The 13,427-nt window shown below is 39.6% G+C and overlaps 3 protein-coding genes across 3 annotated transcripts; 1 reads left to right on the plus strand and 2 right to left on the minus strand.

Moving 5' to 3' along the window:
• Positions 1 to 2,146: 2,146 nt before the first annotated feature.
• On the minus strand, positions 2,147 to 5,338 carry LOC134618305 (14-3-3 protein beta/alpha-A-like). The gene is made up of 6 exons (XM_063463654.1): positions 5,210 to 5,338; positions 3,835 to 4,136; positions 3,617 to 3,740; positions 3,008 to 3,171; positions 2,729 to 2,824; positions 2,147 to 2,640 (listed from the first exon to the last, which is right to left on the minus strand). The coding sequence occupies exons 2-6, from the start codon at positions 4,126 to 4,128 to the stop codon at positions 2,584 to 2,586; spliced, it is 735 nt and encodes a 244-aa protein (XP_063319724.1). The 5' UTR covers positions 4,129 to 4,136; positions 5,210 to 5,338; the 3' UTR covers positions 2,147 to 2,583.
• A 2,048-nt stretch (positions 5,339 to 7,386) lies between these two features.
• ognb (osteoglycin, paralog b) lies at positions 7,387 to 9,405 on the plus strand. The gene is made up of 6 exons (XM_063464047.1): positions 7,387 to 7,531; positions 7,624 to 7,702; positions 8,052 to 8,216; positions 8,315 to 8,517; positions 8,601 to 8,693; positions 8,815 to 9,405. The coding sequence occupies exons 1-6, from the start codon at positions 7,433 to 7,435 to the stop codon at positions 8,983 to 8,985; spliced, it is 810 nt and encodes a 269-aa protein (XP_063320117.1). The 5' UTR covers positions 7,387 to 7,432; the 3' UTR covers positions 8,986 to 9,405.
• A 194-nt stretch (positions 9,406 to 9,599) lies between these two features.
• Positions 9,600 to 13,305, minus strand: LOC134618585 (ubiquinol-cytochrome c reductase complex assembly factor 5). Its single transcript, XM_063464048.1, has 2 exons — positions 12,935 to 13,305; positions 9,600 to 10,106 (listed from the first exon to the last, which is right to left on the minus strand). Exons 1-2 carry the CDS (start codon positions 13,086 to 13,088, stop codon positions 10,015 to 10,017), a joined length of 246 nt encoding a protein of 81 aa, XP_063320118.1. The 5' UTR covers positions 13,089 to 13,305; the 3' UTR covers positions 9,600 to 10,014.
• Between the last annotated feature and the right edge of the window lie 122 nt (positions 13,306 to 13,427).

Genomic DNA, 13,427 nt, shown 5'->3' on the forward strand with positions numbered 1-13,427 from the left:
GTGAATCAAAACACAAAAGAATCTGCAGGCCCTGCTCCAGGCCTGACTGAATTAGGTTTGCATTAAGCACGTAAATTGTTAACTCTGTGTCTGAGTGGATAAAGTACCCCAACATAAAAATATTGAAGCGTATCCGAAAGTTAATACAAAGACAACTTCAAGACAGAAAGCTGTGGAATGTGGACACTTTGGAATCTAAAAATTCCTAACATGGTAAACATTTAAGTTATGGAACTTTAACACGTAGCATAAATATAGCACATGAGTCAAAGCTAAGCAGTAAAATTAGCTGACGCCTGTGTCCTTTGTTTCTGAACTATTCATCACAGTTAGCTAAGATGAGGAACCGTGTGACTTCGACTAAATAAACTTACATTTCAAGCTACTGCGTCGTACTGGAGATTTCCCGTTAAGCAGCTCGTCGGCACACTTTCCACATGGGCGGGAGCTTGTTTTGATTTAATTAGCGCCGTGGAACACCTGCACCTCCTCTCCGCGCAATACAGTTTCAATTAAGCTGTGAGGGGTTCAAACATTAAATGCACGTCACTCTCCGCGATGCAAAGTAGTTCTCATTAGCATATCAAGCGCTAATCTAATTTAGCTTGCCCATTGCTTATAGACAAGAGGGCAATTATAGCCCTCACGTACTTTTTTGCTAAATTTCAGAGGTTTTTTTAGGCTTTTGTTTTACGTTTTAATTTTTAAATATACCTGGTGAACAAAAATGAAGACGTAATTTGCCTGTTATCTTAAACGAAACTTTATTTCACTGGATGGTTTTGACACGTTCCTATTTCTTACATGTAGAGTGAAACTAGAATGGTTTTAAGATACATAAACACAAAGCTAGAATTACACCAACCATTGTTTATCTCCATTTCGTCACTGCTTTTTTTCTCGTTTTTTTTTAATAGCTAATCTAAATTTTCACAACCACGTGTGTGCACTGGGTAATAAGACTGTTACAGAAGCAAATTTTAGCCATTAAGACTTGTCAGTAAAAACAAAGCAAGTAGATACCTGATATACAGACAGGCTTCGTTCCACATTCACTAACTGCATTTTCATCAAGCATAATAATAAACTGACATGAATTTTTTTCCCCCAACAAATTATATCAATTCATTGGAGCACTGCCAGAGTAAACAGACTGTCAGCTATAATGTGGAATGGTGTCTTCAACTACAAGAGTGTGGAATGTAGTGGTGATAACATGGTATTGTGACACTGAGTTTCTTTCCAAAAGTCATGAAATGGCCTTCTGAACCCTTTTAAGGAGACCTGATTTTAGATAATCCGTTAACATCAGCTACCTTTAAACACCAGATTGATGAACCTGGGCGAAGACTAATGAATATTTAACTATTTCCTTTTAATAAATGGTTTAACTCTTTCTCCATGAGATTTCATCAACAAGCAGATGCTGCTGTCTAAATGGGGGAGGAAAAAAAAGGGGGGAAAAAAAGCTGCAAGAGAAAGCCAGGCACAAAAACATTTTTTGGAGAAAACAACCGCTTTAAGAGGAATATTTTGCAAGCAGGGTTGATACAGTGTGGTAAGACATTTTCAATTAACATCAATAAAAGGTTACTGTAGGTTTTACATACAGATGATAGTCAATCTTGCAAAATACATGGAACCACATTTACGCACATACAATTTCCATTGTACTGAGGTCAAGCAGCACCTGAACAGTGAGTAAAACTACAATGACAACCCATACCTAGTTCAAAAAGAAAAAAAAAAAAAATAAGCACTGCCTTTCCAAAAAGCCTAATAATGTGGAATGTCTTAAATTGAACATGACAAATTTAAGGGGTCCCTCAGAGCTTAAACTGTGAAATTCGTGAACATGATCAAGGAGCATTACACCAAAATGTCAGTGTCACAATACAGCCTGCCTCCTTTCTGTATGAGCCCACAGCAGAATTGCAGTTAGTTGAATACAGGATTGTATGTCTGAGAATTTGAACAAAAAACGTTTTTTGGGAGGGGGGCTTGTGAAGCAAATGGAATGCCTACCATCACAGTGTTTGGTGGAAATCAACTGCCAGTTTAATTACCATACAATAAAACCTGTAAATATCACAAGGAATCACAAATAATAAACGTAACAAAAAGAAAAAAAAATAATGGGGGGGGGGGGGGGGGGGGGGGGGGGGGATGAAAAATGCACAACTAGCAGGGGACCAAGGACTTTGGAAGGACGATTAGATTTCACAATACCCCCCCTCCCCACCCCAGACCATACGCACAACCTCTCACATCCACTCACGCTTGCGACACGCAGACTTACACAAAGCCGACAAAGAACCAAAACAAAACAAAAAAAACAAAACAAAAAACAGCAATGTGAACTTCCTAATCAACACATTTTCCACAGAGTGACTGAATCTGCTAACAACTGAAAAAATTACCCTGTCACCTCACAGTGAACTGAGAGGGGTAAACTAGTTGGTCGGAAGCAATTCAGGCTGCTTGTCATACAGAAGTGGGAGGGGCTGATGGAGTGGAGGGGGATGTATATAAGCTGTCTGTGTTTAAGATAAAGAGTGTAGGTGGATTAACAGTGCAATTCCATTAGTTTTCCCCTCCTTCGGTCTCTCCCTCATCTGCCGTGTTTTCTGATGTCCACAGCTGGAAACACAGAGGACAAATGTTAGAGTGCCTTGTGACAGATATGCCCGCATCAATCTGAAACCAAACAGTGTAACTTAAAACTCACAGTCAGGTTGTCCCTTAGTAGTTGCATGATCAGGGTACTGTCTTTGTAGGAATCCTCGTTCAAAGTGTCAAGTTCAGCAATGGCTTCATCAAATGCCTGAAAAGAGTCATTTGTTGCGATTTACACCATAAGTAAGTAATAAATTAAATATGCACCAAAAGCATATATTTTAGCTTTTTTTCCTCCCCATTCTCTCCCCATCCCCCCTCCCCCTCTCAATTCATTTGTTAAAAAGCTCCAAGACATATTAAAGCTATGCATGTAAGCCAGAGTACATACTGTTTTAGCCAGGGTACAGGCCTTGTCCGGGTTGTTTAGGATTTCATAATAGAAGACTGAGAAGTTGAGGGCCAGGCCAAGCCTAATGGGGTGTGTTGGCTGCATCTCACTCTTGCTAATGTCAAAAGCTTCCTGGTATGCCTTCTGGGAATTATCCACTGTAGCTGTGAAAGCATAAGGAAAAAAATAAATAAAACTATAATGAACCGATTTTCAGCAACTTAAAAGCAGAAAAATTAGACTATGAATAATCTCAAACTGTATTGCAACATTCATTAATCTGCATTTACTGTAGACCTGCCACAAAATTTTCTGGCCTTTTCAGCTTGTCTTCAAGTATGTCAGGTTCAACTACATAGGTTTGTTATTTGGAGGGTTTTTTTTATTGCTAAAAAGTGCAATCAGCTGTTGCTGAAAACAAAGCTGTTGACAGAATAATAATTTAAAAAAAAATCAGATAAAAAGCATCATGATTCTGCTCTTTTAAATCAACACATTTAGGGATTTCAGATTACACGTTATTGATTAACTTAAAGTTACTTTCACCACTCTTTAAAAGGACACTGCAGTAAAACACAAAGTTATGATGTAAACTGTGTTTTCACTTACTCTTCTTATTATCCCCAGACGCAACCTCAGACAGGTATCTATAATAGTCGCCTTTCATTTTCAGATAGAACACCTTGCTTTCAGGATTAGATGCTTTGGGAATGAGAAATTTGTCCAGTAGCTCCTGAAAACAGCAGTAAAGATTTGTTCAGATTCACAATAACACGTACCACTTTCATTAGAATCTAAATTGGGACTGAATAATGAGAAATCCTTACAAGCACATCGTTGCAGATTTCTTGCAGCTCAGCTTCTATCTTCTCCCGGTATTCACGTGCCATCTCCTGTTTTTTGTCATTGCCCTCAGTCTTCTGCTCAATGCTGGAGATAACGCGCCAGGATGAGCGGCGCGCTCCTACAACATTCTTGTAGGCAACAGAGAGAAGGTTGCGCTCCTCATTTGACAGCTCAGAGTCTTGCTCTGTCACTGCCTTCATGGCTGAAGCCATGTCATCGTAGCGCTCAGCCTGCTCAGCAAGCTTGGCCTTCTGTACCAGGTCGCTCTTATCCATTTTCTAGACTGAGGAAAACAAGACAATATTAGAAACAGCTACAGTTGCAATTCACCAAGACACAAGAAAGAATGTTTCAGGCACATTAGCCATTCACACCTGTGTGGTGTGTGCGTTATCTTAGTTCACACGAACTTGCTTCACCTTGCCGTGCCACACCTGGTCTTTTAACCAGTGAAAACACTTAATTCAATGACAACTGACACGATATACTTTGTGAACTGGGCCCTTTGGCAAGTGGGTCAACCACACTCATCTCTTGCTATGGTTAGCCGCTAGCCAAGTTATTAGCTAACCCTGCTTCGCCCTTACCGTCCCAACCCAATTTCATATTCACGAGTTGAATCAGAACTCTTCGCACATCTAAATATGTCAAACCGTGTATAATTATTTGCTTTGCTGCCTTTTTGGCTCGCTTGACGTTCTTTCGACTGACACTTGCTGTACCAGCGGAAGCCTTCCCGGGTCATGTTTAATGCCCTCCCACAATGTTGCTAGCAAGGCTAGCGAGTAAAGTAGATTTTCTAAATCGCGGCTAAACTGGCCTAACAAATGCGACAGTACATGTTAGAATACTTCATATTTTTCGTTCATATTTATAGCCGCTAAACTATCGTATGCGCGATAACCAAAGTAGGAAAAAACGAATGTAGTAGCTAACAGTTCGCTAGCATTGCCGCTAACAGTCACGGCTAGGCCAGGGAAAGCAACCGCGAATTTTCATGTAAAAATACGCGGTTTGGGTGATGGCAGTTAATATTTGTCATTTTAAGTAGTTATAACGAAGGGGAATACTGAACTGCACAGTATTACTTTCGCTTTGATTTCGTTTTAAGTAGCTGTAGCAGGGCCCGCCCTGGCTGCCGAGCCTGTCAGAACAAAGTGTCACGGAATCTCACCGTCCGCTAGCAAGCTAGCAGCTAACGCTAGCTTAGCCTTTCACCAAACGAGCTAGCCGTTATGTTTCGCTTCTCAGTGGGATTCGAACGAACACGATAGAACAGGCTTTCGAACAACGAGCTACCAATGAAAACCTGGTGTTAACATGCGATATTCATACATTCGAGGTTATTGCACTTACGATTGCGGTGACTTTTAATCCTACTGTTTTTTCTTCTTCTCGCTCGCTCTGTGGACGATTCAGCCTCCGTCCTCCGTCTCACTCAGCGTATCGTTCAGGGCAGTACCACTTCCGCTACACGGGCACTTCTGTTTCCTCTTTTCTCACCGCACATCTGCCTTACGTAATGCAGCCGCTGCTCACACGGTAAAGACAAGCAATGGAACCAAGCGTATTTCTTAATCCAGAATTAATTCAACTGTTTGATACTCTTACATTACATTGCTACAGTATTGACATATATATGCATTCAGCTTATATATGTATACAAGCTAAATGTATATGTGAAGGTCGCCAACTGGATGATTTTGTGATTTAGTATTCAGCCAAAATAAACATTATCCGCACGAAGGGAGCCCTCTTTACCATTTAAATGGGTTACAAGACTATAGACATGTATGATCAGATAATTGGAGGCTCATGTGGGTTTAAATTAAAACAAAGAAACAAAATAATACTTTCCATATTGATGATCAAAGGTCAAGGTCAGCGTTTTTCTCAAGGGCACTTGAGCAAGTCAAGATTTTAATGAGTGCAGATGCTTGCTTGAACCTGATAACCAAACTGACGACTGACAGCAGGTTAATAGCAGCAGATATAAACATAAATGTAAATTTTCTATATATGTAAAAAATTATTCATCTTCTACATATTTTTAAACCAATTATTTGTGTTAATAAAGTAAATGTCAACACAACAGCATAACCAGTCTTGTTATTTTCACAGCAAAATAGTATTTATTATTCTTAGTTGCACTCCTGTTTCCTCTATTTGCTCACGCTCCACCTTCAATGGCTCTGTGTGTACATCTCCACCCTTCTTAAGTCATATAAGATCATTTTTGTCCCAACTCCAGTAGAAACTGAGGTCAGGCTGTGTTGCATAAGTGCACTTAAAATTGCAAGTTTAATAATACTTTTTCTATTAAATCATTATGCAGATAATTACATCTGTAATGTATTTTTTTTCCTAATAACTGATGTTCTACAACTACTGTACTAAGGCCTGTCACTCCATTGCGTACTTGTGTGTGTGTGTGTGTGTATATATGTCTACAGCGATCTCATTTTACGTGTCAAATTAAAATTTACAAATCTTTGCTCAATGAAAAAAAAGGAATGAATTAATCCCATTTTTTCTAATCATTATAAAGCCAGAGCAACAGCAAGCGTCAAGGTTTCAGCTCACATATGCCTATTGGACTGGGGCTATGTCATATGTGTTATAAAGCTCTACAAATAATTAAAAACAATTGTCTTGTGTAAAATGCTCAGAGAACAAAATAATTAATAAAACCATTCAAATCAGTAGAGCAATATGAGTAAAAGCAAATATCAAAACTTAGTTTTATTTAAAAAACAAAGAAGTAATGGGTTTTTTTTTTGGGGGGGGGGGGGGGGGGGGGAGGAGATTAGGTTCTGATTTGAAGAACCTGGCTGTTCATGGTTTTAGGAGCAGCTTCTGCAACGGACTGATCTGATGAATGCTTTATTTGGACCTTAGAATAATTTGGAGAGTCTGATCTATTGGAAGTTAAGTTAGTAAATGATGGAACAGTAACTATCAAACTATGTGAAAGGGCGAGGCTGTAGTTAAGGCAAGCTGTTGTGATCAAACAATCAATAGAACTGATCGGGACACGTTTTAGTGGACAGGCACAGGACAATAACCTCAACCACAGCAGTTATTCAGAAAGAGAGTCACTTCTGATAAAGAAGCAGTCCAAATGGATGGAAAACAATCCAAGTAAAAAGATACTCAACAGTTTGCTCTCTCTGCTTCACTGCTGGTAAATCAATCAGTTTTTCAAATTTAATACCTTCATCCAGTACCAAGCTGTTCCCCCAGTAACAGCAGTAACACCGACAGAATTTAACTGTTTCATGCATTGGGTTTACTCAATGGTTTTCTTATGATCCAAAGTTTTCATCACTTACATCCCCATCGAGCTTTAAATGCTCATCTGTTGGACAGAAATAAGGCGCCACAATCTTAAAGAGTGACCCGGACCAGTCGGTGTGACACAAACACAGCGTGTATTGAGTTAAAACTAGTTTCCTTTTCTTACTCAGCAGTATGCTGGCAGCTTAATAAAAGTGGATGGAAAATTTTCCTTCTCAGATGTACCCCAGATCTCAGCCTAGCAGACAGCTCTGTTCTCCTCTCTCCAGCCACTGAGGCACAATGATACCATTAAGGATTTTAATTTTCACATATGTAATGCTCCCATGGATAGTGTCTTCTGCAGCAAAGGGTGAATACATGGAAGCAAGAACACCTGCAGTAAGAAAGCTTTGGGGGGAGGTTCAAAACTATCTTCAAGGATGATATGCACAAAAGTGAGAGCTGACTGAGATGATTTCTTCTTTTTGCAGAAAGCTACGGTACGTGCGTCGGACTATGGCGTCCTGCAAGACACAGATACTGATGGTGGAGTACTTCCAAAAGCAGAAGGTAAGGTTTATTAAAACAAATAAATAGTTTTCCACAACTCTTTCAAAGCTGATTATGCAACACTTGCAAAGGCATTCTTCCACATTTTCGTGAATGGAGCTAAAGCTCATGTTACGTAATAATGGGACTGATCAAGTGTCCTCGGCTAAACTAGGTGCAGTGCATTTTCAAGTGCATACACAACTGTTTCTAGTTTAGTTTCAGGTAATTAAAGGACCTGTTTGTACACCACATTTATTTTTGTTTTGCTGGATCTTTGTTTTCTTTTTCTTTTTTTTGGGGGGGGGGATTGTTTTGAGAAGTGTATATAAATGATGCCATATGATGAAAAGATGTGTGATCATTTCAGTTTTGCCAACATGTCTGCTGTGCGTTTGTCTGAGTGGATCAGTTTACTGCGAGGACGTGTCCCCTGACATGTCAGCCGTGCCAACCCTGCCAAAGGAAACGGCGTATCTCTATGCTCGCTTCAACAAAATCACAAAAATACACAGGGAAGACTTTGCAGACACGGGTAAAACAATACTAATAATTTTAAAAATCCTTTGAAGTATTCTTCTCTTCAGTGAATGCCATTCTTAAGTTTTTACTTCCATTATTTGTATTTTTCAGCTACTTTAAGAAGAATTGACTTGTCTGGGAATCTCATCTCTGAGATAGAAGACGGATCTTTCTCAAAACTTCCCAATCTTGAGGAGCTCAAACTCACAGAAAACAGACTGACCAAACTTCCCATGCTGCCATCCAAGCTAGTAACTTTTAATGCCAATTTCAACAGGCTTAAAACCCAGGGTGTAAAGGCAAATGCTTTTAAAGTAAGTTGGCAAGTAAATGCCTAATGTTAAACCCCTGCAGAAATCATCATCGCATGTTAAATAGTGGCCTTGTGTTGTTGCAGAAACTCACGAGACTGGCATACCTTTATCTCGGAGACAATGAACTGACAGCCGTCCCCCATCTTCCAGAGTCTCTTTACGTTGTTCATCTGCATGTAAGTTCATCTGTTATTTATTTTGAAAAAACAAACAAAAAAAACTCTGCAGAAGAAATGAAATTTGTTTTCTGTCTGGAAGTTGTAGCCAAGGTTGTGTTCTTGAATTGATCTCCTGCAGAACAACAACATCTCAACAATAACAGATGAGACATTCTGCAAAGGAAACACAAGCCACTACATTCGGACCAACATGTACGAGGTGAGACTGGATGGGAACCCCCTGAAGCTGTCGGAGCACCCTAACAGCTTCATCTGTCTGCAGTCTCTCCCTATTGGCTGGTACAAGTGAAACACAAAAGAAACTGAGGCAGACTTTGTGAGTCAGTTCTAGAGCCCGACCAATATAGGATTTTTAAAACTGATACCAATAATTGGATATTTAAAAATCTGATATATCGGCCGATATTTTTTTCCCCTTTGGGCAGACAAAACAAAGATTTCCCTGGCATTTCTTATATCTAGTTATTCATGAGTCCTTACTAAGGTAATGTGACAAAGTTGTGGATTTACGTTCTGTCCGACTCTGCTCAAATCAGCTGGCTGTTGTGTTCATCGCATTTCGAACATATGCTGCCAACAGGAAAGTTGGGGTGTGTCCTCTGATGGCCAAGCTATGCAACATCATAATGCCTCTTCTTTACTTGTTAATGAAATGTGTCGCTATGCACGTATCGGCAGATAGCCAATATCGGCTGATAATATCGGCTGGCCGATATATCGGTCGGGCTCTAGTGAGTTCTTGGTAAAGTGAAGGAGAGTGGGATTAAGATGCACAGTTAGTGCACAGAAAAAAATATAAATAATGAAAAATAAAGTTCTTAAGTGACATTTTTATAGTGATATATATATCGCACAGTTGAAAACTTACACAATTAGAAATCTTTTATAACAAAAAGATTTGATCAACAAATGAAACAGTGTGTTTTTTGTTTAAAAGCAATATCCAAAATAAAAACACCTTTAGTCATTTTTTTAGTTGGTACATGGCAAAGATGGTTTCTCTGGCTGGTGCTATGCAATGTTTGTTTGTTTTTTTTAATATGAGGCATTACAACGATGAGATCTCAATATGGTTTCCACAAATAAATAATGCCTTTGTCGTTATTATTTTCATCTTTCTGAAACTGATTCTTCTACCCTGTTGCTTTATACTGCAGTGCTGCAAATGAAGACTATACAAATAATAAAACCTGCATGTTGGAAGTCATTGCACCATCAGCTTTTCACTCGTTTCTTTAGCAGCATTCATAATTGCATGGGTGTCCCACAGTGTCTTTAGATGACGTGTCAAGTCCTCATATAATCCAATCATCATCTTTCACTTGGCTGGAGACTGATTGAGAACTATCAATCCATCTGCTATCTTCTGCTGGTACTCTCGTTCTGACTGTTTTCTTCTGTAGACATCATCTGGAAAGAAAACAGATTCAAAAGACTGAAATGTGGCTCCAGTAAAAACTGCACAGAGAAAGCATTCTGGATACTTGACACTGATGTCTAACTGAAAATGTGCCAACTATCAGTTTATGTGTCACGGTAAGAAACACACTGGTTTATGCTACTAAACTGTCAGTGTCAAAGTGAGCATGCACAGCAGATTGCTGAAGAAGGAAAGAAAAACACATGTAACCGCATAACATTAATAATGAGTGCATACCACTCAGGTGGGGCAGTTCCAAGGTTCTGGATTAAAAAAATATATACCCCCCCCCCCCCCCCCCCCCCAAAAAAAAAAAACCCAAACAAACCCACCTTTTTTTTCACTGCTGGATAATAAAAACAGACATTTTCACTTGCAGAGGAAGAGGGAAAAAGTTGGTGTTTCTTTTTTCCCTCTGCTACTGCAAGTGAAAATGTCTGTTTTTATTATCCTGCAGAATTTCTAGGCAATCTGGGCAATATCTAATATCTATAACAAAATGACTGCCAAGCTGACAAACAGCACAGGGAATAGTTTTTTCTCCTCAGTAGAGAAAAACACTTCTTTTGTCCCCAAATGGCCTCTCAATATCACAGGATAATATGTGCAGGGTGGATTTTTTTTTTTTTTTTAAACACAAGAGGATTTGAGCCCTTTTTAGTTCTGACAGCACATCTGGAATAATGAGAAATGGGTTTAGTGAGAGTAAAAACACACTGGAGTCATTTTTCTTTTCAGACTTTGAGTGACCCCGCTCACTCCATCTCTAACATTGTGACAAATGCTCCCTGCTTTCATCCATTCACTGGATGGTCCATTTTCTTCAGCTAGAAAATAGTTCCCCCCTATAACTAACTAACCTACGTAACTCTACCTGGACATATTATAAATGAAATGTTAGCAGAAAAAAAAAACAGTTTGCACCATTAGATCATAACATTTTTGCACTCACCGAGACATTTACTGACAACTTCCATGTTTTGTGTATATATCAATAACACAGCAACATGTGCATCAGCATTTTTTCAGTCTTTGAGTGGTATTTAGCCTGTTTTTCCAACTTGAGTGGGTGTTCGTATAAATTTTTCCAGGTGGAAACTTGTTTTTCCAGTGATTCTGACACCACATGTATACTCCTTAGTTCTTTCAAGTGCATTTGTTAGTTAACCACTGTACTCAAGTACTTAACTGGACCACTTACAACATTACCACATTTCAAAGGGAAACACAGAGTATTACATGTATTTAATGGATGGTTACTAGTTATTTAAAGATTAATACTTCACAAACAAAGTTATTTATTTAAAAAAGAGAAGTTGTTTATATACTACTACTTTATAGCAGAAAGTGGTTTAAAAAAGCTCCCAGATATAACATTACAACACTGCTTCTACATTAATATCTTAAGGTTACAATAATTACTGGAGCCTGTCCCAGTTGTCATAAGGCACGAGGCCGAGTACACCCTGGACAGGTCGCCAATCTGTTGCAGATCTAACACATACAGACAGAAAATTGTTAACACCTACAGCTAATGTAGAATCACCATTTAACCTAACACACATGTCTTTGGACTGCGGGAGGAAGCTGAGGTACACACAGGGAAAACAATGCAGACACAGAAACTGCACAGAACAAGGCCCCAGGTTAGATTCAAGCACAGTACCTCCTTGCTGCGACAACAGAGGTAACCACATTGCCCTTAAAAGAAAATGAATATTTTTACAATTGCTTAATTTCTTTAGGAGGTCAGCTCAAGCCTCCGAAACGTGAGGATTTCTTGTTTATATGACTGTAAACATAAAGGTTCCAATCAACCGGCCAACTGGGGCCTTTCAGTGTGGAGTCTGCAGTGTGGTGCCTGTGTATTTCCTCTGGCAACTCTGACCTCCTCCCACAGTCCAAAGACATTCACATTAGGTTAACTGGTGGTGGTGTTAATGTGAGCCACTCTGTCTCTGTGTCTGTAAGCCCTGCAAAAGACTGGCAACCTGGATGGATTTGGCCCAGTAGGAATCCCTAGTAGAAGATAGGCCCCGCATCAAAATATAGGTCAAATGGCCTAATTTGGTTTGAATAGCCATCTATCCAACAGGGTGAGCAAACCCTTTTAAAGTTTGCTTAAAAACACTTGATCTTTAGCGAAATAACAGAAAACTGATTGCAGATGCCGGTTTCTATTATTCTATGTCACAGGCATTAAATTGGGGCCATTTGTTCTACGACATAGTTATCCCCAGTAATTTGGGATAATTATTCCATAATGAAACTTGTTGTGTATGTTTTTCAGCTCTGAAAATGTAATGTTGGCCTCTTCTCCTCCTTCTGAATTCATGAAAGCTCAAAAATGCCTCCCACTGGGAGGACCTGTAACTCACAGTTTTCATACTGTTAACATATAATAACATTGATAAAAATCATCTGATTCTGATGGGATCACATGGGAACTCTTCTCTGATTGGACTGCTTTTAGACCCGTTTGGAAGGGTTGACAAAAGTGTTGGTACACACTGTAGGTACCTACAACTATCTACAGTAACTACTGACTGTAGGCACCCTCAGTGTGTCAGATCACTATAAACTCGAGGTAAACACGTGTATGAGAGCACTGACCACAAGCATTGGAGTAGTTTCCCAAACCGGTAGCTAGCACATAACCAAAATTTAAAGCTCTAGAAAGAAGAGCACACTGGCGCCTTTTATTTGTCCTTTAGCTAACACAGCTAGCCTAACTTATTAAAACTAGCTAACTTATCTATTAAATAGATACTCAACGTGTCGGTTAGACTAGCTGAGTGAACCCATGGCTTACACTTACAGAAAGTCTCTTCTCCTATCCTCACGTTGATCATGATCCACTCCATGATTCCTCCGATACAGAAGAAGATTGGAAGGAACCTGTACGGACCGAGGCGACGTTTCCCCGGGACAATGTTCAATACGTCTTTTATGGTTTTACTCCTGTGAAACATCCCGACACACAAACTGTGTCCTAACAAACACTTCCACGGCGCTCCAGAGAAACTCTGAAGGTGAACTGTTAAGGAACAGCGTGGGTAAGTACGAGCAGCACGTCCTTAGCAAATGTTATGAGAGCAACGGACGTGCTAAGTCGGGTGCGTTCATTTTGCAAACTGGCTTAAACAAAACGGGCGGAACACTCAAGGATCTACAGACTAACTGAGAGCAGCTCGAGGATTTGAAGGAAAACCAACGCACCCAAAAAGAGTCGTAACATCCGGGTGGTATCGGTGTATGTCAAGTGGCGATGTTCTGCTCCTTTGTGCACAACATGACAGAAAAATACACAA

This window comes from Pelmatolapia mariae, linkage group LG20 (genome assembly GCF_036321145.2).
Source record: "Pelmatolapia mariae isolate MD_Pm_ZW linkage group LG20, Pm_UMD_F_2, whole genome shotgun sequence".
NCBI lineage: Eukaryota > Metazoa > Chordata > Actinopteri > Cichliformes > Cichlidae > Pelmatolapia > Pelmatolapia mariae.